We start from the raw sequence: 25,874 nt of genomic DNA, 5'->3' as shown, positions 1-25,874 counted from the left end.
TTGCAGGAAACAGAGGTCTTGCAGTGCTGGAGTCTGCTTTTAAAGTTCGTAACTCATGAAGGACAGCTGTGAAGAACCTTGACCATGTAGGAAACGGGAAGCTTTTGGTGATACAGTATTGTAAATAATAAGTGTCTCCTGTTGAAGGCTAATATGATAAACAAGAACTGTATAGTAAGATACTATAGACATTTGGATTCATTTGTCCAAGGAAAATTAAGCAGTGCTGTTCTGTAAAATGTGATTTTTTTAAAAATTAAGAATACAGTTTTAAGAAATAGTACTAATATCATGCTGATCGCTTATATTCTTGAATTTTTGTTGCCTCATATAACTTGAATACGATTTAATACATCTTTATTATGCTGTTTTAACTGACTAAGGGAAAGAGTGCATTAGAAGGTGCCAAGGTGTTTTTGATACAGTAGTAAAAGGATGAATTCTAACTCCACTGCATGAACCTCTGTGATGTTCTGCTGTTGTATTTTGAGGGTCAAAAAACATAAGGAGTAATCATGAAAAAATTAGTAACCCAAATTAATATAGAGGTGACTAAGTTATTAATGATAATGGATTGAGTTCCACTGGTTAATTTTTAAAGCATTTTCTCTAGTGATGGTGTTGTATAAGTTCTTTGGATAATAGAAGTGACTTTTAAACAAACAATTATGGCGCAAACTTTTAGTTATCTGTGAGCAGCTTCAGATAACAGCTTCAGATTTGTCCAGTTTAACATTTTGCGTCTTAACATTGGAAGACGCAAATAGTGAGCCATTCTTCTGTGTAACGTGAAGACTTCTGTAGTTATTTCCTTTCTTTCCTTTTGTTATACTTTTGAACTACGGTACTGGAGAGTGTTTATTTGTTTTTCTAGAAAAACATGTTCCAATTATGCCTGTGCCTGTCTTCTTACAGACAACTATTCTGAAGAGGAATATGAAAGCTTCTCTTCAGAACAAGAAGCAAGTGATGATGCTGTTCAGGGACAGGCATGTATAAGCTCTTGCTATATGCTGTTGTTGCATACATAGTTCGCTAGATTTATTTATTTATCAACCTATCTCAGGTCTGGTACATTCATAACTTGGGCCATTTTTGCATTTTTCAAAAATCTTAAGTATTTTGTTAGTTCTGTGAAGGAACAGATTGAGAAATACACGAGAGGACAAGATTTAGATCAGTGAATAACGTTTAATGGGAAGATCATCTGTGCAGCATTTGATTCTTGTTTTGTGCCAAGTCCATGGGCAGATATTTACCTACAATTCTTCCTAAATAACTAGCATATTTAATCTAATATACTGAAATGTCAAAGTGACTTTGTACCTATTTTTATATGTGTGAGAAATAGCAAAGGATAGGAAAAAGCAAAGAAAAAAGTAGGGAAATTGGAGTAAACGTTATAGGCAAAATAACTAAAGGAAAATTGACAGCAGACCATTTAGATATTGCATAGATTCGTACCAGGAGTATATCGATTTTGTACTGTGAGATTATATTGTATGATTGTGGCCATGAGATGTTGGAGACAGAATCACATGCTGGAAAGAATGACCAATTCTTTCTGTGACCAATCCTTCCTTCTTGATGCCTTTGTTATGGCATCAAGTCATACAAGATTGAATACAAAACTTCAAAGACTGGCATGCACTACAAAGAGCTGTCTTCATTCTATACTATGAAGCACACACTTTGTTAGAAATAATAAAAAATTTTAGAAATGTAATTTTTTATTAAATCTATTAATTTAATTTTATTAAATATAATTTCTTAATTATAATTAATAAATGTTATTAATAAAATGAATTTATTTATTAAATTAATTAAATTAAATTTTATTAGATATTTTTTATTAAAATGTAATTTTTATTAAGTGGCTTTTCTTACACAGAACTTAAGTACAAACCAAGAGCAAGGAACAAACCAGGAGTCAGGTGTCAGCCTCAGACCTGAGGACAGTAAGGTGTTTCTGCACATGGTACAGTGCATAGGTAACAGCTCCACAAATGGGGCAGCTACACAGAGATCCCATGTCTCCATTTTGAACTCCAGCAGCTGCTGATGTTTACAGAGAAGCAGGCATGAAAAGTGCAGGAGAAACAGTGTTTTAAGACTGGCAAGCATTGCCTTGTTCTTCCCTGGCACCTTTTTCTTTTCTTTCCCCCCTCAGAACCAGGCATAGTGCTTGGAAGTAAATGAAACTTACAGGGCATAAAGAGCGTATTCCTTCCATGTAGTTCCTTTTAAAGCATGGGCTTTATACTTAGAGAGAAGAGTGAAGGCAAAGGCAAGCTCCTTCATCTGAGATGAATGTAGTGTGTCACTGGTTTTGGACAAGTGCAGGAAAAGTCACTGATCTTTGGGAGGAGCATTCCTTTGCTGCTGGTTGACACATCTTCTGTTCATCTTGCTTCCCTGTCCTCTCATGGGGCGAGTTTTAGAGAAAATTAGAGTCCAGTCATTAATGTATGAGAGTCATGATAAACAAATTGCTTACTTGCAACTGTGTTTCTTCAAGCAGGCATCTATGAACTTATTCAGCCTGTCCACCTTCCTGTTGTCCATCTTACAGCTTCACTAAGTTAAAAGTGATGGACTGGGAACTGAGGCAAGCCATTAGGGTGTGCTTGGATATGTGTGCTGAGGTGTGTGTGGTTTGCACCAAACTACGCAAATCTGGAAAGTTCTGAACAGTGCTTTGCATTGGTGCAGAATTAATGTTTGTGAGCTCACAGACCGTCACTCAAAAAGCCTCAGTTATAGGTAGATGTACTGCTTCACAAGGACAGGGACTCCTTTTAGGACTCTATTTAACAAGTCTGTGTGGATGAGACCTTTTCAGGGCCCATTGGTACTCAACTCTATGCATTTTTAGCCTTTGTATGCTGTGAAGGACTCATCACACAAGGCAGCTAAGAGCAAACTCAAAGGCTCCCAGTTTCAGCCCCAACATTTCTTGATGTAGTAGATTTTCTGACAGCTCAGAGAACAACCAGAAATAAAGAAGCCAATTTTGATACTGTTACAAATTTCTAAATGCAAAGGAAGTGTCTTGACAAGGTTTTTGGAACTACTTGGAGGACGTATTGTTCATATTGTCCTTACATGATTCTGATTCAGAACAAGTTGGATATGGCCAGCTTACTTAAGGAATATAATACTATGTTCTAAAACAACTCATAAAGGCTTTAAATAGTACTCTTGGGATTTTGTAGGAGGAGTGTTGCTTCTTCTCATCCAGACATTCAGAATCTATAAGGATCATAGGTGATGAAAGGAAAAGTGGGACATAACGATGACTAATAAAGATATAAATAAATAGGCCCCATCATGTGATCCTCCTGTCTTATTTACCAGCTTGCCTTCAATGTGTTATATCAGCTCCAAGTTCTAGTCTTTCGGATGCCTGATATGTGCAAGGTAACCCTCTTGCTGTTAGTCCAAAATAATTCCAAATTGATTTTTGACATGTGGACAAAAAGGCTGAGTTGGCTTGTATGAGACATAGGTGGGCAGTGAATAGAGGTTACCCTCTCCCAGATTTGCCCCCCAGGTTATTCCACCCAGCATTAGGGCAGACTGGGTGGGGTGGATTCTCCATTCTCAGCAGACACCATTAAGCTTAGCAGAGTCCAGGTGTGGGAGTTCATGGAGTCCGTGACATCCATGTGCCTATTCCAGTTTGTTAACAGTCCCATTCATATGGCTGAATATACTCTTGACCCATGGTTTACAGCTGGCTGACATGAAGATGATCTGAGGGTTATGGATTTAACAACATCTGCCTTGTCATGGTCAGATCATCATCTGCTAAAGTTTGGGTTGATGATGACTCCTTTCCATGGGGAAGTTGGACCCATTAAGATGGTCTACCCCTGGAGGCTACTGGACCCGATTGTGTTCTGGTAGGCCTTGCGGGAGGTGGGGAATTTCTGACTGGCCTGTTCGGTGCTCTTGTCAAAATTCAGGTTACCAACTGATATTCCTCAGTGGCTCAGGTAGTTGACCCAATTGCTCCTAAACACCTTCTCAAGTCCAGGGCTCGTCCTTCAACCTGGTGATCTACAGGTGATTAAACAATTGAGGAGGAGGCTAGAGAATAATTGGAGAAAAGCTCCTTTAGACGGGAATCTAGCTGATATAGGAAAAACTGCTCAGCACATATTGCAATACCGTTTGATTGGCGAAGGGAGCTTATTACATCATGCTCATTAGTGAGGCACCACAGCAGGAAACAACACTCTGTCAAGCTGTCCAGGATATCACAGACTCTGGTCCTCAATCTGAGATTGCCTTTGCTGACCAGTTTGGAGCCCATTTTCAGTCCAAGTTTGAGGCCATCCATAGGGACCTCAACTCTATTAGGGATGCAGTTGATCGTGATGAGATTGTCCAACACACTATTTTGTCCAACAGATTTAGTATTTAGTACTAAAAATTTTTGATCTACCTTGGATGTAGTAAGGTGTCATTGAGTTCTTTGTTATTGAAGTGACCATAGCTAATTTTTCTTTCTATTCAGGACCTGGATGATGATGAGTATGAACTGGGGAAACCAAAGAAGCAGTGGAGATCGATAGTAAGAACAACATCCATAACCAGGGTTGGTGGAAATTAATTTTACTAACAATAATGGTGGTTTCAGTGAAGTATGTAATTGAAAGAGTCTGAACTAGCTATTATGCAAAATAAAAAGCAGAAGTTATGCCAAAAGTATTCAATTTTTATTTTATTTTATCATGCTTTATTGTGAACTGCTATAAGCATAGTATAAAGTCCTATACCAATAAAGTGACTCAACTGAATAAGTGACCAAATTATATTGGAAGATAAAATTGGTGCATGGCAGGGTAGTCAGGATAGCAAAGGAAACTTCTGGATAATTTTAGATTGCGTCTTTATCCTGATGCAGAGAAACTTTCAATGGCTTACATAGTTCTTTTCCTCTCAGTTTACTTTCTAGAGCAGGTAAAACCTGATTGTCACCTTGACTTAACTTTCATGGGTTTAGGATGCCAGCTTTTACAAATGAAGAGAAGTAAACAGAATATGATGGTTTTTGCACAGTTGTTAATCAGATTGCTGAATGTTATATACTTAGGGTCAATACACCAAATTTAAATGTTTTTAAAGCAAAGGTGATACTGGTACTAATTTCTGCTGTGGACATTTGGCATTTTGATTATCTTCCTAAAATTGAAAAGGTTTGAAACGATTCTTGCTGGATGATGTTAGAGGTTTCAAAAATACTGCCTCTTATTTAATTAGAGCAGACTTGGGAATAAAAATGATTTCTAGTTTAATATATATCAATATGGCTGATTTTTGGTATAGAATAAACCAGAGAATGAAAGATAGGCTTTCCAAGATTTGTCTAGAGGAACAGAAGGCATCAGTTCACAAACATTTATAAAACTTTTCAAAGCTGCTCCAAATTCTTTTTTAAAAAATGAAAAAGCAGCTGTGTGGTCCTTATACAGAATGCAGAGGAGAGGATGAGTGACACCTTTATAAAGCCACTACGAAATCCCATAAAAGCACTCACTTTCAACCCATATAGGTCTTCCTCAGGCTGTGCACCACTGTGGTTTGAATTGTCCAGAAAAAAAAACAACCATGAAAAGTTCCAGATGCTCATGCCATGTCCCTTAGCTAAACTGAATTACAGTGGTGCCTCGCAAGACAATGTTAATCCGTTCCATAGAAATCGCCGTCTTGCGAAACCAAATTTCCCATAGGAATGCATTGAAAATTAATTAATGCGTTCCTAGGGGAATTTTTTTAAAAAAAAGGAACTTAAGGGTTAGGGAGCTGGGGAAGCACCATGGGAGGAATGGCGGGGGGTCCCCTCCCCGCAATCACAAGCTTTGGAGCTCCCCCCACTAGTCTTCTGATGGTGCAGAAAAAGCCTGCAAAGTGCTCTAAAGCCGGCCGGGTGGTTTCGGGGCACCACCACCAGGGCTCTGATCGTGCAGGAGAAGCCATCAGAACCCTGGCGGGGGTGCCCCGAAACCACACTCCCTGGCTTTGGGGGTCCCCCGGGGCTTACCTTGCAGCATGGGAGGACTCATGAGGGTCCCTCTGTGCAGTGATCGGAGTTTGGAGAGGCTTGACTGAAAGCAATTTTAAAGTTCCCACCTCTTCCTCCAGCCTTCGGCAAGCCTCGGAAGGGAAAAATGCTCTTTTCCCCCTCCTTTTCCCTTGTATTTGTCCTCATTGTGGAGGAGATTGTCACTCTCGAATTGGCCTTCTCAGCCACACTAGATGCTGTTCCAAGTCCTCCATACAGAGCACGTTACCATAGTCTCTCGAGACTCAAGGATGCCTAACTGAGGATGGTGGGAACACTTTCATTTATATTAGCAGTCTTTCACAGATCTCAAGTTATGTCTAGTGAATGAAACGTGAGGCTCTGTACTGGTGTCATAAGAAGATAGTTCCTCTCAAGATAAATTTGAATTTTTCTTTCATGGAGCCTAAACTTTATCATTACAAAAAGCTTTTGAGGTTGATCAGGCTCAGAGACAGTGACCAATTCAAGGTAACTCAGTGAGTTTCTGAGTTCCATGGGGATTAGAATCTGAATCTCCCAGGTGCCACTTCAGTATATTGTCTGGTATATCTGTCCCAAAGCCTCCAAAGGGTTCCTCAGGACAAAAAGAATTTCTTGGGAGCCAAGGAACTTGGGACGGAAGATTGGAAACTTTTCATTAATTATAAAAGGCAGTGACTGATGACATCAGCCTTGTGTGCATTGGAGGTGCACCAACAGGATTTCAGCCACTATCTGTTGCATGTTGTGTTGTGTGGTTCAGTGTGCAACCAATTGTGTGTACAGTGAATTCTTACTTTGGGACGATTTGTTTTCAGAGGTCACTTCAGTTTCATAACATAGCAAGAGGATTTTGGCCATTGAATCACAGAATCGTAGAGTTGGAGGGCCATGTAGTTCGGATCCCTGCCAACACAGGAAAAATGGGAGGCTTGCATTTATTTCTGAGTGGGTGACAATTCTCTTACTATTCAATTAATCATAATATAGGTTACATACTCAAAATATAAATAGTTTTAACCTGCAATTACTGATTTATCAACTCTGTAGCACTTTCTCTCCCCCCCCACACACACACACACAATGGTGGGAAAACTCTCCACTTAATTACTATCCTTCAGGAATTATGCTGGATGAAAAAAAAAAGCCCTTTATGTTATGAGAGTTGATTTCAGATGAAATGTGGGATTTAGAGCTCCTGTGAATTTCCACTAAGGATGGCTAACCAACTAATATAACTTTTTTGTTGGACATTTCCAGAAATATTGACATTGTTAAAAGAGTTTTATAAATGAATTTTAGCTATTGGGGTTTAGGACTGACAAGAGCTACCTGGCAGTGAGAAAGAAAGAGAGAGAGAGAGAGAGAGAGAGAGAGAAATAATGGTAGTCAGCAATTTGTTATTTCTACTTAGTGCCAAGTGGATTCTGGAATCCAAAATGGACTGTACAACTACAGACAGAAAAGTCAAGAGAAGTTAGGCACTACTTGCCGGTTAAGAAAGCAGAACCTAGTATTGTGTGGAAACATCCAGAACAGAGATATCTAGTACAACTTGCAATCAGTGACCCCATCAATCTGTTGCCTCAGCCTGTGAATCAGATGCCACTTTTTGTGACATGGGCTGGCACCTGCTGTCCCTGTTTGGCCAGAAATTCTGGCCCAAATCCTCACTGGGATGGATCTGTCCAATTGATGAGCAGTACTGGGTTAATGGTTTGCTAGTTACTTGCATGCATTGATTGAGGAAAGCAGTGGTTTTGTTACTACAGGAATAGAAGGGGTTGCGCACCTCCCCTGTGTTTTGACACCCCCACAGCTCCTGGCACTACCTTAAAACCTTCCATTTAACACTAAAATAAAGTGTGTGGGAGTGCCGGCTTTGCTTTTTATTGGAGAATTGCATTGCCAGAAATATTCACCTTTTATCCTCACCTTGTTTTAGCGTTGTGTTCTTTATGCAGAAGCATTTCTACCTACAGCCATTCTGCTGAATTTCAGCAACAGGCGGATTAAGACATTTACAGGCATATCAAGCGATGAAACTGCCCCTGGATCTGCGGAGGTTGCCCATACATACTGTAGTGGGTAATACAATACAGTGTGCAGAAGAGTTTTCCCACCTGAAAATGTTGCATTGATTGATGTTGTCTTTGTTTTTATATTTACAGCAACAAAACTTCAAGCAAAAAGTGGTGGCGTTGTTGAGAAGGTTTAAAGTAGCTGATGAGGTAAACTGGATGTTACTGCTTTCTCCAGCATCTTCTGTCCCTTCCATATCGGGTTTTATTTGTCTGACATGTATAGAGCACTTTTATAAGAGAGATAGGACAAATTGCTTGAACAATCCAGTTGTTTGACGATGTCGCAGTAGCTAAAATGGGCTCCTGGATTTTAATTTTTCCATATGAACTAGTGTTAGATTTCAATAACAGATTAATATTATTACTATAGTTGAAGCATTTTAGCCGCCCTGTGTGGTTGGACCTCCCTTAAACAGTGACAGGGAAAAATTGGGAACTGTTATCTCTCTTTTGAAGGAATGATGCTGCTACTAACTTTTGTGTCTTGTGCAAAAGCATATTCAGTCTCCCACAGACTCTGGTGGCCTTTTTCTGCAGTCGAGACTGTTAGCTGAACATGATTCCCATAGAAATCAGTGAGTTTGAATTGTGATTAATAGACCTTAGTATACGGTGAATATACGTAACTCAATTTTGGCATGTAAAAATATACTCAGCTGCAATGATTAAGAGAAGTGAGGCAGATCATTGCATTGCATACTTAACTCTTCCTTTATTCTTTTCATTATCTGTTCTATTATTGTATGTGTTATGGATTGTTTGTTAAATCTCTGTGTTTTTATTGTATATACGTTTATTGGAAGCCGCCCAGAGTGGTCAACCAGACCAGATGGGCGGGATACAAATCCAATCCAATCCAATCCAATCCAATCCAATCCAATCCAATCCAATCCAATCAGTCAATCAATCAATGTTTCTCACCAAGGTCTGCAGAAACTTCCCATGGTCAGGAGCTCTGGGAGTGCTTCACTTCTGCAGATTTCTGCAACAAACATACAAAGATCTGTCCTTCCTATTGTTGTGCGGACATGCTTACACCTCTGTTGCATGCTCATATCTTGCCTGTTCTAGAGGATCTTTGTTTGAGCTGTACTGTAACTCTAAGGATCTTCCAACCAGCCTGGTTGCTGGCTAGGTGTTTCTGGGAAGTGTAGTTGAAAAAAAAACATTTTTTCAAACTGTTTAACATCCAGTGAGCTTTGTTGGTACAGTTTCTAAAACTTTGAAGCCAAATGAGTAGAAAACAAAAAAGCTGCTAACCGTATTTCTTTTGTCCTAACTGGCTAGTCAGTATACCTGTTACACTGAAATGTAGCCTGGTCTTCCTTCTACTTCCTATATGTGTCTACTTGATAATTGTTGAACTGCTTTTGATTTTGTGTCTAGGTTTTAGATTCTGAGCAGGATGTAGCTGATCATGTTCCAGAGGTAGAAGAAGATCTGGACCTTCTCTATGACACCCTTGATATTGACAATCCTAGTGACAGTGGACCTGACATGGAAGATGATGACAGTGTACTCAGCACTCCTAAACCAAAGTTAAAGTAAGAGGACCTGATTCTTAAACTTATTTTGGGGAGATGTTGGAATAGCAAACTGGGAATGTAAGAGTATTTGACATTTCACCCTATTTACTGTTGGCTTTTATCTATGCAATGTTAACAGAGTTCTACTGGTTAGAACAACTTACCTGGACATTTTTATAACCAGTTATAGAGACTGAAGGAGTGTTGCAGTACCTTGAAGACTAACAGATTTGTTAATGTATATGCTCTGAATCCAGTTATAGTTCCATTTACAGTGGACCTACTGAATCAAATATATTTGTATTTTTTTCTAATTTAAATATTGTTATGCATTAAAAAAATACAATATAATCATGTATTTTATACTGTCATGTACATTTAAAAATCCTATAATACAAGTAAAAGAACAAACCGGGATGTTTCCAGAATATTTCCATTGTTTTTCAAAGTAAATAAATGTCTTGCTTGTTAGGTTTTCAGATTTTTTGTTAGCCTTTCAACAAGGGCAATGTCTCAGACATGTTTGTTGTAAGCTATTTAAGAAATTCTTTGCCATTTTTCAATTTATGGACCAACTCTTGCCTTGCTGCTATAGGCAGAAATGTTAACAATTTTTTGTGCAACTGCTTCATAGTCTCATCTAAATAGATCACATAGGATTAGCATTGGATCAAAACAGATGTGTTGACTCCTGATGTGCTGGAATGTGGTTTGTAGCAAGGAATCAGTCCTTCTTTCACTTAGTTGTCCACACAAGTTCAGAATCCTCATGCAAATTCAGAATCGATACAGTTCAAACCAGAATCTGAAGAAGTCGTTTGAAGGGGCGAGTTCACTCCTGGTAATTTCTGAGGTAGCATGGCCAGGGGCTGGGAGATTTTGGGAGTCATAGTAAAATCAGAAACAAAACCAGCCTTGTTTTCTGTTTCAAGCTGGACAGACTGATCCTAGCTGTTGGGATTTTCTTCTTAGTCCATTACTTCATTTCAGTCATGAAGACAAAGTAATTCTGGGATGTGTCTAATTTCAATGTTTTTCCTCAGACTTCCAAGCAGTGTAGTCCTTATGCTTGTGGAAAGTATGGTCAGAAAAGCTATGTGCATCATTTGGAGTCTTGGCTATGTCATGGACCTTCTAAAGCCTGTATAAAATATTATGAGCATAACAGTTTATAATATTCTTTGTGTTCTTCTTGTAGACCTTACTTTGAAGGCTTGTCACATTCAAGCTCTCAGACAGAGGTTGGAAGCCTTCACAGCATGAAAAGCCAGAGGGAACCACCGAGTCCTGTAAGGCTTCTTCTGATATCACATTAATCTGTGCATTTAAGAAAAAATGAAAGCAATTAAGAGTTAAGTTAATCTCAAATGTATTACAGTCTCCAAACATCTGTATTAATGCTACTAGGGCTTAACAGAAAAAAAAGAACAAAATGTATGAATTTCTCCTTAATATATAAATGCTGGGGTTTTTTTAACGTAACCATTAGACAATGGTAAAAAAAAGCCTTGTAAACAGAAACTTTCCCTAAAGAAGGATATTTTCTGATCCTTTTCAGTCAATTTGAGGGATGCATACTGTCAGTAAGGAGATGGCATTGAAGTATGATGTGCGGTTTTTATGTTTGGGAGTGTGGTTTCTACTACAATCTTTTGCTTTAAATAAGAGGGTTCCCCTCCTCCTGTCTTTCGAGATCTGTATTATTGCAGTGATGGCATTCAGTGCAATTCTCAGGACTAAACTATCCAACTGTATATCATTTCTTGTTTTACATGCTCTTCTGTAAAACAGGTAGAAGTGCCAGAAGAGAACAAGAATCTTAGAAGTCAGCAACCAGCAGATAGCACCTCTGACACTATGTCTTATGTAAGTGCAGGTTTTGTTTGTTTGTTGTTTTGTTTTGTTATCAAGAGTCTGAGCCTTTTGGGGGGCATATTTCTTCACAATCCCCTTCTGTTTTTAGTCTTTTAGAGGGCTGGATCCATTGGCAGCTTGCGATCTAAGCAGGGTGACCCAGTGCCTCATCTCCCCCATGGTGGAGTGAGGCTCTCTCTCTCTCTCTCTTGGTCTAACCACAGGACATCCTTGGATGGGTCACTAAGAGAGGGAATATAGAAAGATGTGTTGTATCAGCTCAGCGCAGTGCAGCTTCTAGCTCAGTTTGTACTAAATGGCAGTGGCTCTTCCAAGAGCTATAGCCCTTTAATATTTTTAAAGAGAATATTTTGGTACCTGTCTATTGTACTTGCAGACAAAAACCAAACTCAGTCTCCCATCCATATGTACTTCTCATGTCTTTTAAAATATTTTTAAATAGAAAAATCAACAAGAAGATATGGCAGAAACAGAGCAAATGTCTGCTTTGGATGTCTTCACTGAAAAGCTTCCACCATGTGGCCGAATTACAAAGACAGAGTCTCTGATAATTTCTCCCAGCAGGTAACTTGCCTATAAGCATCAGTACCTAGCATTTGTCTCTTGTCTAGAAACAGGGGATTGTAGTCTTTTGAGTGGAGCAAGTAAACTCTGTCTAAAATTACTTCCAGACAAATTCTAGATAGGTTATAATAATGAATAATATTAATAGTAATAATATTGGAACTGCAGAGCTGGAAGGGACCCTATGGATCATCAAGTTCAACCCCTTTTAAGGAGACCCAGTGGGGAATCAAACTCTCAGCATCTGGCTCTGCAGCCAAAGGCCTAAGCCACTGAGCTGTACAACAGTTGAGGTTCCTCTTTGATCCCAGGGTTCTGTCCTAGGTCTTGTATAACTCCTAGTTTTTCAACTTGCTGACCTACCAGTTTTTTTTTCAATCTGTCTTTAAAAAGAAACCAATTAAGCGAAACACCAAAAAAAAACCATACAAAATATATTGCCAGTATACACCTACATCAAAACTGGGAAATAAATATGTCGTAGGTAATAACTGAACAGCCACAAACTGAAGGATGGGAATTTATTTTTATTTTATTATTATTATTGTCTTCCCCTGTTGATATTCTAGTAATAATTGGACTTTTTTGTTTTTCGGTAAGGTTTGGCCTCACAAAACAAGGGCAATTCTGATCCTGAAGCATCTTGACTAATCCATTGGGTAGTAACAGATAACTCTAGGAGGCAGGCAAGAGATCCCAAAAAAAATTCCATAAAAAGGAGGTGAGTCCTGAGGAGGCCCTGTGCCGTGGGGCCACCTGCCATGCAATTCTAAGCGAGATGTCCTCATGTACTCTGAAGGCATGTAGGTATACTTCATACAGACCGAAATGACCTGAAAGGGTTTCCTGATCCTAAGTTTCATATGAAGATAAATCTCTCTCTCTCTCTCTTGTGTGTGTGTGTGTGAGAGAGAGAGAGTTCAGTTCCCCACTGGCTCTCCTTGACAGGGCTGGACTCAGTGATCCATAGGGTCCTTCCAGCTCTGCAGTTCCAAGATTATTGTTATTATATTATTATTAGAGATGAGGTTTGTTGTATCAAATGAGATAGATTTTTTTCCCGCCGAAGTGCCATGTTTATGACTTCCTGCCTCCAGGAAGTATGTCTGGCCCCAAATTTGCTGTCTGGCTGACGAGATAAAAGCTCCCCATTCACCTGGCATATTAAAACACTTTTATTGTCTTAAGAATTTAGAACTCTGACTTAATCGAGCTTTTAACTGCTTGCTGATCTGCATGTGAATTGCTGTTTAATTTCTGTGAATCACCTTGAAGTCATTAATAAATGGCAGTATATGAACGTTTTGAAGGAAAGAAGCCCAGTGTTCTTGGTCCTTTCCTCCTTCCTGCTTGTTCCTCAGGGACACTGCAGCATACTCAGCTGCTCCAGTAGTGTCTTTATTTTCTTGGTAAATGTGCAAATATTCTTCTTTAGCAGACCAGAAGGGAAGCAGGTGGGCCGTAGAGGCAGAAGCACATCGTTGAAGGAAAGGCAGCCAGTCAAGCAGCAGAATGAAAGGGCCAACAGTCTGGACAATGAACGGTCTCCAGATACCAGGCAGCACCTTCAGGTCAGATGGCTCTTCAGGCATCTATTTTTTTGTGTTTCTTTAATTTGAGATGAATTACAACCAGCTGTTAATTCCCTGCATTACTCAGAAACACGTAATGTTTCTTCAAGAGTAGCTGCTTTATTTTAAAGGTCAAATTAGCTAAGACAAAGCATGTCCAGGGACAGGGGAAGATGCAGGGTCTCTTAACTTTACAGTGCAGATTGGGGCTGCAAGGTCTGTCTCCTCTCCAGTTCTTATTTTCCTGTGAAGAACAGCATTTTGTTACTACAGGGGAGGATGAATATTTTCTTCTGTGGGATAAATGGGCACCTTGAGGGAATTACAGAATTCTTAAATCAAGAGCAAGATAGAGGAAGAGATTAACTCTTTTCAGCTGATATGTGGCCTAAATTTGAGTTTTTGGGACTTGGTGCAAGAGACTTTGCACTCTCACTCTAAAGCAGTGTTTCCCATCCTTGAGTCTCCAAGGTTGGGGGCCATTACTCTAAAGGATGATCCCGGACTGTTGCCCTTTGTTGTTGTTGTTTAATCGTGGCCGACTCTTCGGGACCCCATGGGCCAGAGCACACCAGGCCCTCCTGTCTTCCACTGCCTCCTGGAGTTTGTTGGTAGTAGCTTCCATGACACTGTCCATCCATCTCGTCCTCTGTCGTCCCCTTCTCCTCTTGCCCTCACACTTTCCCAACATCAGGGTCTTTTCCAGGGAGTCTTCTCTTCTCATGAGATGGTGAAAGTATTGGAGCCTCAGTTTCAGGATCTGTCCTTCCAGTGATCACTCAGGGTTGATTTCCTTCAGAATGGATAGGTTTGTTCTCTTTGCAGTCCAGGGGACTCTCAAGAGTCTCCTCCAGCATCACAATTCAAAAGCATCAGTTCTTCGGCAGTCAGCCTTCTTTATGGTCCAGCTCTCACTTCCATACCTCACTACTGGAAAAACCATAGCTTTGACTATGCGGACTTTTGTCGGCAAGGTGAGGTCTCTGCTTTTTAAGATGTTGTCTAGGTTTGTCATCGTTTTCCCCCCAAGAAGCAGGCGTCTTTTAATTTTGTGGCTGTTTTCACCATCTGCAGTGATCATGGAGCCCAAGAAAGTGAAATCTGTCGCTGCCTCCATATCTTCCCCTTCTATTTGCCAGGAGGTGATGGGACCAGTGGCCATGATCTTAGTTTTTTTGATGTTGAGCTTCAGATTGTTTTTTGCACTCTCCCTTTTCACCCTCATTAAGAGGTTCTTTAATTCCTCCTCACTTTCAGCCATCAGAGTGGTATCATCTGCATATCAGAGGTTGTTGATATTTCTTCCAGCAATCTTAATTCCGGTTTGGGATTCCTCCAGTCCGGCCTTTCGCATATAAGTTAAATAAGCTGGGGGATAATATACAGCCTTGTCGTACTCCATTCCCAGTTTTGAACCAATCAGTTGTTCCATATCCAGTTCTAACTGTTGCTTTCTGTCCCACATATAGATTTCTCATGAGATAGATAAGGTGATCAGGCACTCCCATTTCTTTAAGGACTTGCCATAGTTTGTTGTGGTCCACACAGTCAAAGGCTTTTGCATAGTCAATGAAGCCAAAGTAGATGTTTTTCTGGAACTCTCTGGCCTCCATTCAAGGCTGTGTTGTTTGAGAATGCAGAATGGAAAACATAATCTTTCCAGCAAGAAAGAGAACAAGAACCAAAAAGTCCTTTATCAACCTGCAAATACTGTAGGTGAGTTAGAGAAGAGAGAGTCTATTCAGAATCCTCAGGTTACATCCATTTTTACCAGAGCATTCGCTTGAAAGAGTTGCTGTCCTTCTGCCAGATCTCTAACTGAAGATCAAGAGAGCAAAACGGAAAAAGTGGAACTCTGAATAGATTAATGTATATTTTAAAAATTAGATGCATTCAGCCCAAAGGTAGAATATCAGCCTTCATTTCACTTCAGATTAATCTGGCAGTATTATATATAACAACTGTCTCCTTTGATTGTAGAAATAGCTTCACACAAGATATGAAGTGTTGAACTGGTAACTCAAAAGTAGCTTTTGACATTTCATTATGGGCATTCATTACCAGTTTCTTCTTTGTTAAAGTTCTGGGATTGAATAGACCCATCTATTTTACCATCTAACCCAGCAGTGTCAAAGATTGTTAAACATTTTTTTTTGTTGGCAACTAATTTATTAGTTTTAGGATCCTCATCATTTGACCCAAACTTGTTCTGACCTCCATTCAAGGCTGTGTTGTTTGAGAATGCAGAATGTCAAACATAATCTTTCCAGGAAGAAAGAGAACAAGAATCAAAAGCAATTATGCTACTTTTTGGATTTCCCCCCTTTTTCTACTACAGTGGTACCTCAACTTACGAACGTCTCTACTTGCAAACCTTTCGGGATACAAATGGTTGCGTTCACAAAATGTTGCTTCGACGTGCAAACGGAGCCTCGATTTATGAACAAAAAAAAAAGCAAAAAACAAACAAACCCCTTTCCTGTCCTTTTTTAAACCGAAGTTCATCTTAGGTCAAAAGAAGAAAAAAATTTTAAAAATTCTCCCCCTATTGGTAGAGTACAGATTAACCGACTTTGCATTAGCTCCTATAGGAACTAATGCCTCTACCTACGAACAGCGCCTTGACATACGAATGAAAAATGGCAGGTACAGATTAAATGGTTTTCAATACATTCCTATGGAAAAGTTTGCCTTGACGTACGAACTTTTTGACGTACGAACGCCGTTCCAATACGGATTAAGTTCGTAAGTCAAGGTACCACTGTATTCCTTTCCTCACTGATTTAATGTTGTGTGGTGCCTGACAAGCCTTCAGAAGGTATATAAAGATGTTCCATTTGATGTCGGGATGACCTTCGATTGTCTAGAAGGTCAGGGGTTGGTTACCCAGCAAGTGAATGGCAATAGATCGATTCTTGAATCAAACACATGATTTCCAGAGATTTCTGAGGGACTAGTTTATTAGCTGCTTTAGCTTGGCTAAGGAAAAACATCAGAAGATCATTAGTGATTCATGTTCAGCAGCACTGGTTAAACATCTGGAAGTTGGAACTTGTCCCAAGATCTAAAGATCCTACAGGGCTGTTTTCATTTTTGGTATTTTGTGTTTACAGATCCCTAGGAAAACTGTATATGACCAGTTGAATCACATCTTGATCTCAGATGACCAACTACCAGAAAATATCATTTTAGTCAATACATCTGACTGGCAAGGACAGGTGAGGAACGCCAGTGCTATCACCACATGGTTGACTTGGATTGCGTCATGAACAGCCAATGATGAGATTGAAAAGCAATGGCTAGACTCCTATTGTTGTCTGCACAGCATAAGCCTGGAGTGATGTAACTGGAATGTGTTATTGTTCTGCTCTCTCTCAGGCATCCAGATACACCTGGCTGTTGCACTCGGTTGCATGCTGGATCATGCAATAGACAACCAGAAAATTGTGAAAACTACTTGAGCAGTTTTTCCTTCTGCATATGATATTTCATGAAAGGTTTCTGGCCATTGTTATTAATCCCCTGGTGGCCCTGCTGCAGAAAGTTTCGAACTATAAGAAAGAGATTTTACATTTTAATGTTACATCTTTTTATAATGGCCTAAAATACATAAACCTATTAATTTGTAATATTATATTGCCAGCATGATCTCCTGTGGGAGGGAGTTCCACAGTTTAGGAACAGTGACTGAGAAGGCTTCTTTCGTGTCCTCACCAAACACATGATGCTCCTTTTTTTTATCACTCCTTATCAACCTCTGGGTTATATACTATCTCTTGGCTCCAGTGGATGCCCCAGCCAATGAGACAAAGAGTTGAAGGGCTGGGGTTTGACATGGTTTGGAGTTACCTGTTCTTTACTTTGCCCATCTCATGCTTTTCAAGCGTCTCTTTGAAAAACTACAAGTCTCAATTCACAGAGATCCAAATAGATTAATTTTCTTCCCGGATTATACCCTCTTGGTAGTGCATTGTGTGTCTGCTATTGAACGGCTTCCCTTCTCAGGTTTGTTCTCTTCCAGCAAAGCAGAGAGGGAAGCAAAAAACTACCCCTGAGTTCTTTCTTTGCTTTGTGGGGAGGGAGCAAACAAGAAAAAGAGTCTGCTGATTGCCAGGTGAAACACTGGAATGGAGTTCTCTGATTTGCTTCAGCTTCTTTTGCTAGAGTTTTGCATCACGGAACTGCCTGCTGCTTTTAGGTGCTTGTTCAGAGCGCTTGGCTTGTGTTTTTAAAATTTTACTTCCATTGTACTGTAGTGTAATCAATACATTAACTATACAGCCACATGTCTGTTGTGTCACTACTAGGGATTCCATGAGAAGGGAAGAAAAACTAGTCTTTGGAAAGTTTCTGTATATAGCTTTGTTTTCAAAAAAGAAAAAAAAATCTTAAAGTAGAAAGTACTATTTGCAGCTGTAACCCCCAAAGCAGGAAAATTCAGATAACAGATCAACAGCTCTCCGTTCAAAACATAGTTATACTCACATATCTTTTGTTAGCAAAAGAACGTGGAAAATTCAGCAGAGTTAGTAGAATAAAGTCTAGTCCAGGCAGTCCAGAAGAATCATGCATACGCAGGCAACTTCACCAACACCAGTGTGTATTTACAGGCCATATACAGCAGTGCAGTCCGGCAGCATAACAGCATTACACTCATCAGAACAGGAGGAAGTACACCTACTGTGCGGAGTACACATATATACGTACTTAATGCACATCGGTCTGTGTCCAATCACATTAGACATTGCATCATACATGAGTCAGCCCTCATGAGTCATCATGACTCAGCATTTCTACACACTTGTTCATTATGGCTGCTCATTAACACACCTTATTCTGCTCTTTTCTGTACTTGAATTTCCACTGTAAGCAAATACAAGATGTGAGCTCCATTGTTTGATTCTTAATAGGAGAAACTTCTGTTTAATAATAATAATGTGTTATCAAATCAGTTCTGACTTATGACAACCCTTTCCAGGGTTTTTTAGGTTGAAAATAATCAGAATTTCTTTATGATTTCTGTGGGCACTCCGGACTGCAGCTTGCCCATGACTGTACAGCCTGGCTTTCCTCTCAGGAGGTGCAATGGGCAATTGAGCTCCCAACCTCTGGCTTCACAGCTGGATTTCTAACTCAGTAAGTTGAAAATTAAGCCCATTGAAAACATAAAGTCTTCCTTCCCCTATAAATATAGGTCAGTTAGTACTACCATCTGCTAGTAAAAGATTATGTAACTTTGGATAGAACTACACTGTAAATCTGCTGCTTCTAGATACTAGTGTCAAAATCTTCCATTTTAGCTCTTCCATACTACAAGGTGATACACTGTTTAGGGAGTAGAGAAGCTAATGAAAATATTGTATAAGGCTTACTTGGAAGGAAAGAGGAACCAGGGGCAGGAAATTGGTATTAGAAAGTTGCATTGTGTATCCATGTTTTCAATGAGAAGAAGCATTGGTTCATAGACGGATTTTCCTTTTAATGGAATCATAGAATGGTAGAGTTGGAAGGGACCCCAAGGGTCATGGAGTTCAGTCTTCCTATCTCTCACAGTGCAGGATATCTGTGTCTAAAACAGTAAAAACATATAGTTTCATGTTTGCATTTCTTTCTCTTGCTTACATGAAATTTACATTTTTCACTGTTTAAAGTCATTTTCAGTATTAGCTACCACTCCCAGGTTGGTGCCATCTGCATATTTAATGATATGCATATTGCATCATTATCTGCATTCTTCTCCCAAGTCATTTCCAAAAATTGGTAATAACCACCCAATCCAGAATAGAACCTTAGTGATCCCAATGCTGGCAGTCTAGTGACAGTGTTTGACTATTAAAGCTCCTCACCCCTCTGTCCTGAGACCCTCAAAGGTTTCCCCAGTGCAAAAGGGAGCCCTAGCTAGCCTTGGGACCTAAAAAAGGTAGGAAGCTCTTAATTATCTTAAATTAAAGACTTCTGTCTCCTCATCCAAGTTATACGACGCAGTTATGCGAATAGGATTTTGTTAATTGTGCATTTCAAAGAGGTAACTACAACAAGCAGCAACATTTCTCTCAAGCTGAAGTTCTGCAAAGGAGTGCTAGCTTATTACACATACACTTGTGTCAGTTTGTCTTATTGGAATAGTTTTTGTTGAACTGTGGCATGTATTTATGTAAAACAATTATCAGGAAGTTCTTTTTTGTGATCGACTTGTATGTCCTTCTTAGTTTCTTTCAGATGTGTTGCAAAAACATGCTCTTCCAATAGTTTGCACATGTTCGTCTGCCGATATTCAGGCAGCATTTAGCACCATTGTGTCCAGAATACAGAGATAGTAAGTTCTGTTTTTTTTTAATTTAATCTTAGGCTGTGTAGTTTCTCTTTCCTTTTGTTATCTTTGAAAATTCTAGTCACATCTCTGAATGTTACATGAACTTGTTGCAAGCAGGTTGTCATTGCTGCTTTGATTGTGCAAGTAATTTGTTCCATTGTGTGCTATTAATATGTTGTAATGTCTTACCAACAGATCAGAAGAAAAAAAATTAGAGGGAAGTTAGATGTATGTAGATTTGTAGTTTTGGACTACAACTCCCATGCCACCGGGGAATGCAGGGACTTGTAGTCCAAAAAAAGAACAAATCCATATAGTTCTGGGGGGAAAACCGTGGTGGCCAAATCTGTTACAGCACTTTGGAAATATATAAAAAAAAAAATTATACTAGCTTGATAAAAATTAGCCATAATTATGTGCTATCGAGTTGTTTCTAATTGACCTTCCCAGTTTTTTTTCTAGGTATTTATTTATTTAAATTATTTATATGCCACCTTTCTCCTAAAGGATCCAAAGCAGCTTACAGGATTTAAAAGAAACAAAGTTAAAAACCAAATAATAAATTATTACAATATTGAAAAAAAGCATTAAACATCATATTAAAACTCATAATAAGAACAATATTAAAAACACGTCTAAGTTTCCAGATGACTTTCCCACGTTTTTCTAGGTGTAAAGTGCTCAGAAGTATTTCCATGTATTACCTTGTGTAGAGGTTGTCTTGAGTAGAATGCAGGGGCGAGGTGCGTGCACTGCTGGCAAGGGATGGAATAAATCATATTAATAGACGAACAAGGAAATCAACCCATGATGACATTGCTAGAACCTGAAATTGTGCTGTTAATGTTGGGATAAAATTGGCATATAAGTTTCTCTATATGCATATTTTATGGCCTGCTATATTGTGGTTTAAGTTGGAGGGGGAAGTGTTTTCCCTGAGCAAGGACAAACCTGCCACCCAACTTCTGATAGAGGGAAACATTATAGTCAAGAATGGGCTGTAAATTGTTAGTGATATCTGTAAAGCAGTACGCGAGTAACAAACGAAACCATTTTAATACTTACCATTGTTTGTTTGCTTGATTTATCTTGTTCTAAAAGTAACCAGGAAGTTGAGATTGGTTCTTCCCCTCCTCTTTTTGCTACAATAACTCTAGCTGTAATAATTAGATTCCCAATATCATGTTTATAGTATCACTGTATTGTTTCTTGGGAAGCTCAGTGGTAAAGGACGTGATCAAAATCTGTAGTTCAGTGGCAGTGCCCATGACTTGCTCTCTGGAATCTGCAGTAGGGATCGATTTTTGTCTGAAACTGTTAACCAGTGTGTGGCAACATTGAACTGGATGAATCACTGATCTCACTTGGTATGATGTAGGTGTCTGACGATGATGGTATCAAAAGTACCGGTAAATGGTAACCACTACAGTAGACAAAAATCATTATTTAAAAAAAATTAAATTAAGCACAGGAGGAAGAGGAATAAACACCTCTGCCTTAGCGGATCGCTTCAGATGTGAATTTTATTTTGAAGAACATTACCTCTTCTACATAGGGATGCTTCCCATATGATCAAGAACCCTGAAAAATCAGGGTTCTCAGTTATGTGAATAGCTTCCATTCATAACAGGAGGTTTCCTTTAAAATGATCACTGTCTACATGTAGAGCAAGATGATCAGCGGGGTCATGTGAGGCCGCCACACTGTTTTGCTTAACGTATTAATTATGAATGCCCGAATAAGGCTCCTCTGTCACAAATATGTACTTACAGTTATCTAAGGATTATTTTTAAAGCAGTAATTTAAATAATTGTTCCTTCTGTCTTGTTTAGCTGTAACTGCAATTCTCAGCCTCCCAATCCGATTAAAATTGCAGTTGCTGGAGCTCAGAATTACCTCAGTGCTGTATTGAGGCTCTTTGTAGAACAGTTGTCTCGCCGAACCCCAGACTGGCTCAGTTACATGAGATTTCTCATCATACCATTAGGTAAATAAGCCTTTTCATTCTCTCTTGAATCTAAGCTTTTGTTGATAGCTTGCAGTGCTACAAGAACTGTTATTTCAATTTTTCTGTGCTGAAGCATTTGGTGGTTGGAGCCTTTAGAAAATTTACTGTCATTCTCATTCCCACCTCTGTAATAGAATGGAAGAGGTTGGTTAGTAGTCAAAGCTTCACCACACTTCCAACTTCCTCATCCATTTTATCTTGGAAAACCAATAGCGAAAAAGAATAGAAGTTATTCCCTTTTTAGTTGTTTGTTTTGTTTTAAGTTACCAAGAGGAGTGAACACCAATAACTTTTGCAGGATGATAGGAAAAAAAGGGTTCTGAATAAGAGTCATATCACATACTTAAAAGATTATGGGATGCAGACCTGTAGATCTCCTTCCAGTAATAGTCATCTGTGGAGATTCATAAAACATTGACCATACATGCACCCTGCAACTCCCCACCACAGACCACCTTGAGGAGACCATGGAAAAGACCTTGTTATGTGGCTCTCTCATGCCAACTAAAACTACAGCAGTTCCTCATGATTTATTTTCCCTGGACAACAGAATCCCAGTCTGTCCTGAAAGACATTGTAAGGTGCAAACACTATAGACAGGTGATTTTTAAGTGAAAGGAAGACAGGAAATAGAGATGGAATTTCTACAGATCACAAAAAGTGCTGCATGGAGGAGCCGCATCAATACTTTGGGGCTCTCAGAAAATAGATTTGGAAAATGAATTCTCCATGCATCAATCTATTGGTGCCCAAGTGCATTTCCAAATTCTTTGGATAATTTTGCTTCGTTTCTGCCATGGCCTTTGTGAAAAACTACCTTTACTTGTTTCCTTCATTCAGGTACTTTAGTATTTCCCATAATCCTTGAAGGATGAGAAGGAAACCTATAATTCTTGGGGCAAGATAAAAGTTACCATTCATAATAATCTGCCAGAAAACAGTGGTTTACATCACAACTTGTCTTTAGAGCTTATAATTGAGGATGGATGGGAAAGTTAAAACATGGAAAGGCACATATATAATAAATAAATGCAAACCTAACTCGTGTGTTCTTAAATTTCCCACCATGGAAAGCTCCCTGGAATTAAATTACCAAATGTTAGCTAATTCTCAAGTAATCAGAGAAAATGATCTTAATATATCTGGATTTAAATTCATATGTCATGATATCCCTTGTGGCAATGAATAACATTAGAAGTGACCTTTTGTCATGTCTTGTGGCCTGTTGACCTTCTCATTAATGAATTTCCAGCTGAAACCTTTCTCTTGCCTTTTTTTCCTATCCATCAATGGTTTGTTTGTCATTTGGGTCCTACATTCTGCGTTACTAGTTTTATGTCTCCTGTGGAAGAAAAGTTCACTTATGATCTCGCTTCTGGCTATTTAGTTTTTAATTGAAAATATTAGAAACAGTTTTTAATGAGTGAATTTATTTTTGTGTTCTTTGTAGGTTGTCATCCAGTAGCAAAGTATTTGGGTTCAGTTGATTATCGATACAACAATTTCTTCCAAGATATATCCTGGAGAGATTTATTTAACAAACTTGAAGCACAAAATGCTGGTAAGCACACTGAGTAAAGTTGCCTGGTGCAGCCTGCTTGAATTGCTCATTTTAAAAAATAATTACTGTTTTGCTTCTGCAATCTTCTCACTTTTCTATTTGTACCAGACTTTAGGGGCATCAACACTCTTACCTTAATTTTTATTTGATCTTCCTGCAGGCACAGATTTTTGTATTCAGCAGTTGAGTTTTCCTTTTAGATTCTAATTATATCTATTAGTAACAATCTCAGCTCTCAGAGTGTTTGTACAGTACCTGTGTAGCCAAGAACATCTGTGCCCACAAGTATAACTGACTGGCAGGTTCAGAGAAAGCCAAAGTTTACAGAAGTACAAGAAATTAAATCTTCCTCCCACAAACTTAAGAGGGGTTTTATATTACAATAACTCATTGAGAACTCAACATTCCTGGTGTGTGTGTGGAATGGAAAGCCAGGAGAAAGTGGAAATAGATATCCTGAACAAACATATTCCACCAGGGATCTGCAAGAAAATTTTGTGGCATCCACTTGGAGTATTTCTAAAGAATGATTCTGTATTGGTATCTGCCTTCTGCTGTATAGAATAATGAGAGGGAAGCTGAGACCCATTAGATCTTCCTATATAGCTTGCTGAGGATTTGCTAAGGTCTCTCTTTTGTTGGAAGTCCTACCTCTAAGAAAAGTTAGGGAAGAGGTAATCTGAATCCATTGGGAACCGACCAACTAGTACTTCAAGACGTACCTGAAACACCTTGGAGTACTAATTGCTTAGTACTTCAAGCAAGAGAAGGGGAAGTCTGCCCTGTCCTGCCAGGAGCCAATGAGTCAAAGGACTTGGGGCAGTTCCCTCCTCATTGCTTCTTACCTGTTTACTGTGAAGCACTGAGGGAGACTGTGGGAAGGCAAAGCTTATTAATCTTTCCTACTCACAATCTCCCTTCTCTCCTTTTTCTCAGCAATAGGTAAATATTAAGCATATGAGGGAAATGAGTGTTAGGAGTTTTTTTTTAAATGTTACTTGTAGTGATAAGCAGTAAGAGGAAAAGAGGCACGAGAGAGCTCCACTCGTCCTCAGTTTCTCAGGTCCATCCCTGCTATTTAATTAAGAGATAACATGCTGTTGTTAACTTGAGAAACGAACCTTGTGCCCTGGGAGTAGGTGCTCTAGCCCAGCTGTATTTTGGGGCAGCTCACAAGTGGGCTGCCTGCACTGTGAAGTACAGACATTCTGTGGACAGCCAGCTTGGCTGCTTGCATTTTGTGGCATGTCTAGTGGCTTTCAGGAGGTGCGGCCAGGCTGTTAGGCTGCCCTTGGATTGCCGGAGACTCTCACGCTATTATCAAAAAGACTACTTTTAAAAAAGGGAAATTAAATCTTGCTGAGCTCAAGAGTCTGGTAGCTAGGCTTCCTCAAAGTCCTCCAAATGTAGGTAGCCTGGAAGAATGTGTCTGTGTAAATGTGCTTGAGCATACGTATGTGTTCATCTCTGTACATGTTGTGTGTGCATATGCATGCATGTATGTGCATGAACCTCATATGTATATATGTACGTGCATCTTCTTGTAAATGGCCTCCAGTCTGCTTTTACCATTGCCTCCCACTGAAGAATAGGCCCCCTCTGCAGAATTCACCCTCAAGGAATGTGGTTCTGAAGTTCAAAATACATCTCTGTCCTATCTGTTGAACCTCAGTAACAGAGAGATGTCACTATACTGAAATAGTTTTAGGCAATGGGGAGTACATTGATAAAACAAATTACAGAACATAACCCAATTTTAATTAAACTGTAACTAGAAAGTAAGGAGATTACTTTGTGTTTTTAACTGCCTGGTTTTTAAAATAAATGAAAACAAAAAAAAATTGGATTACACTGAAGACATTCGATATATAACTGTCTTGGATATCAGACAAACCATCCGTGATGATGGTGGCTATTATGCACTGCTTTTGTGTCTCTAGAGGCATGACACTGGGTGCTTTTGGAGCATGAGAGGAGAGAGGCCTTTGGTATCTGTTTCAGCAAGGCTCTTCTTGAGAAATGCATGGTCGATGATTGTGTTACTTCTGTTTCTTTGCTTTATTTTAGCCCAGGACTTGCCTGATATTGTCTCCAGAATAACCCAGTACATAGTTGGAGCAAACTGTGCACATCAGTTACCCATTGCAGAAGCAATGTTGACCTACAAACAGAAAAGGTACCTTGTTTTGAAAACGACCTCTTGATAGGAAATCCTGCCAAAGGGCAATACTTTCCAAGCACATTGAACTTTAAAGTATTGGCAGTGAATCCTCACAATATTACCACACTGTTTTTGATTTTATGGTATAAATGAGTCCAC

The 25,874-nt window shown here is 39.3% G+C and overlaps 1 protein-coding gene across 7 annotated transcripts in view; it reads left to right on the top strand.

Annotated features, from left to right (window-relative positions):
• Positions 1–25,874, top strand: part of PACS2 (phosphofurin acidic cluster sorting protein 2) — a 91,971-nt gene that overhangs the window by 23,012 nt on the left and 43,085 nt on the right. For 5 of the 7 annotated variants that reach the window (XR_012086644.2, XR_013544673.1, XR_013544674.1 and 2 more), the window contains exons 6-18: positions 916–989; positions 4,523–4,603; positions 8,224–8,283; positions 9,523–9,680; positions 10,861–10,951; positions 11,454–11,528; positions 11,980–12,101; positions 13,537–13,672; positions 16,786–16,890; positions 19,882–19,988; positions 21,818–21,972; positions 23,444–23,554; positions 25,622–25,730. Coding sequence is in view for 4 of the 7 variants with exons in the window: in XM_072998320.2 (XP_072854421.2) it covers positions 916–989; positions 4,523–4,603; positions 8,224–8,283; positions 9,523–9,680; positions 10,861–10,951; positions 11,454–11,528; positions 11,980–12,101; positions 13,537–13,672; positions 16,786–16,890; positions 19,882–19,988; positions 21,818–21,972; positions 23,444–23,554; positions 25,622–25,730 (1,384 nt within the window). In the remaining 3 variants the exon portion in view is untranslated. The remainder of the gene's footprint in view (positions 1–915; positions 990–4,522; positions 4,604–8,223; positions 8,284–9,522; positions 9,681–10,860; positions 10,952–11,453; positions 11,529–11,979; positions 12,102–13,536; positions 13,673–16,785; positions 16,891–19,881; positions 19,989–21,817; positions 21,973–23,443; positions 23,555–25,621; positions 25,731–25,874) is intronic. The other 2 variants (XM_072998317.2, XM_072998314.2) reach the window with 1 other exon arrangement.

The sequence above is a fragment of the Pogona vitticeps genome, chromosome 4, assembly GCF_051106095.1.
Source record: "Pogona vitticeps strain Pit_001003342236 chromosome 4, PviZW2.1, whole genome shotgun sequence".
NCBI lineage: Eukaryota > Metazoa > Chordata > Lepidosauria > Squamata > Agamidae > Pogona > Pogona vitticeps.
This window is presented reverse-complemented; position numbering and strand designations above follow the sequence as displayed.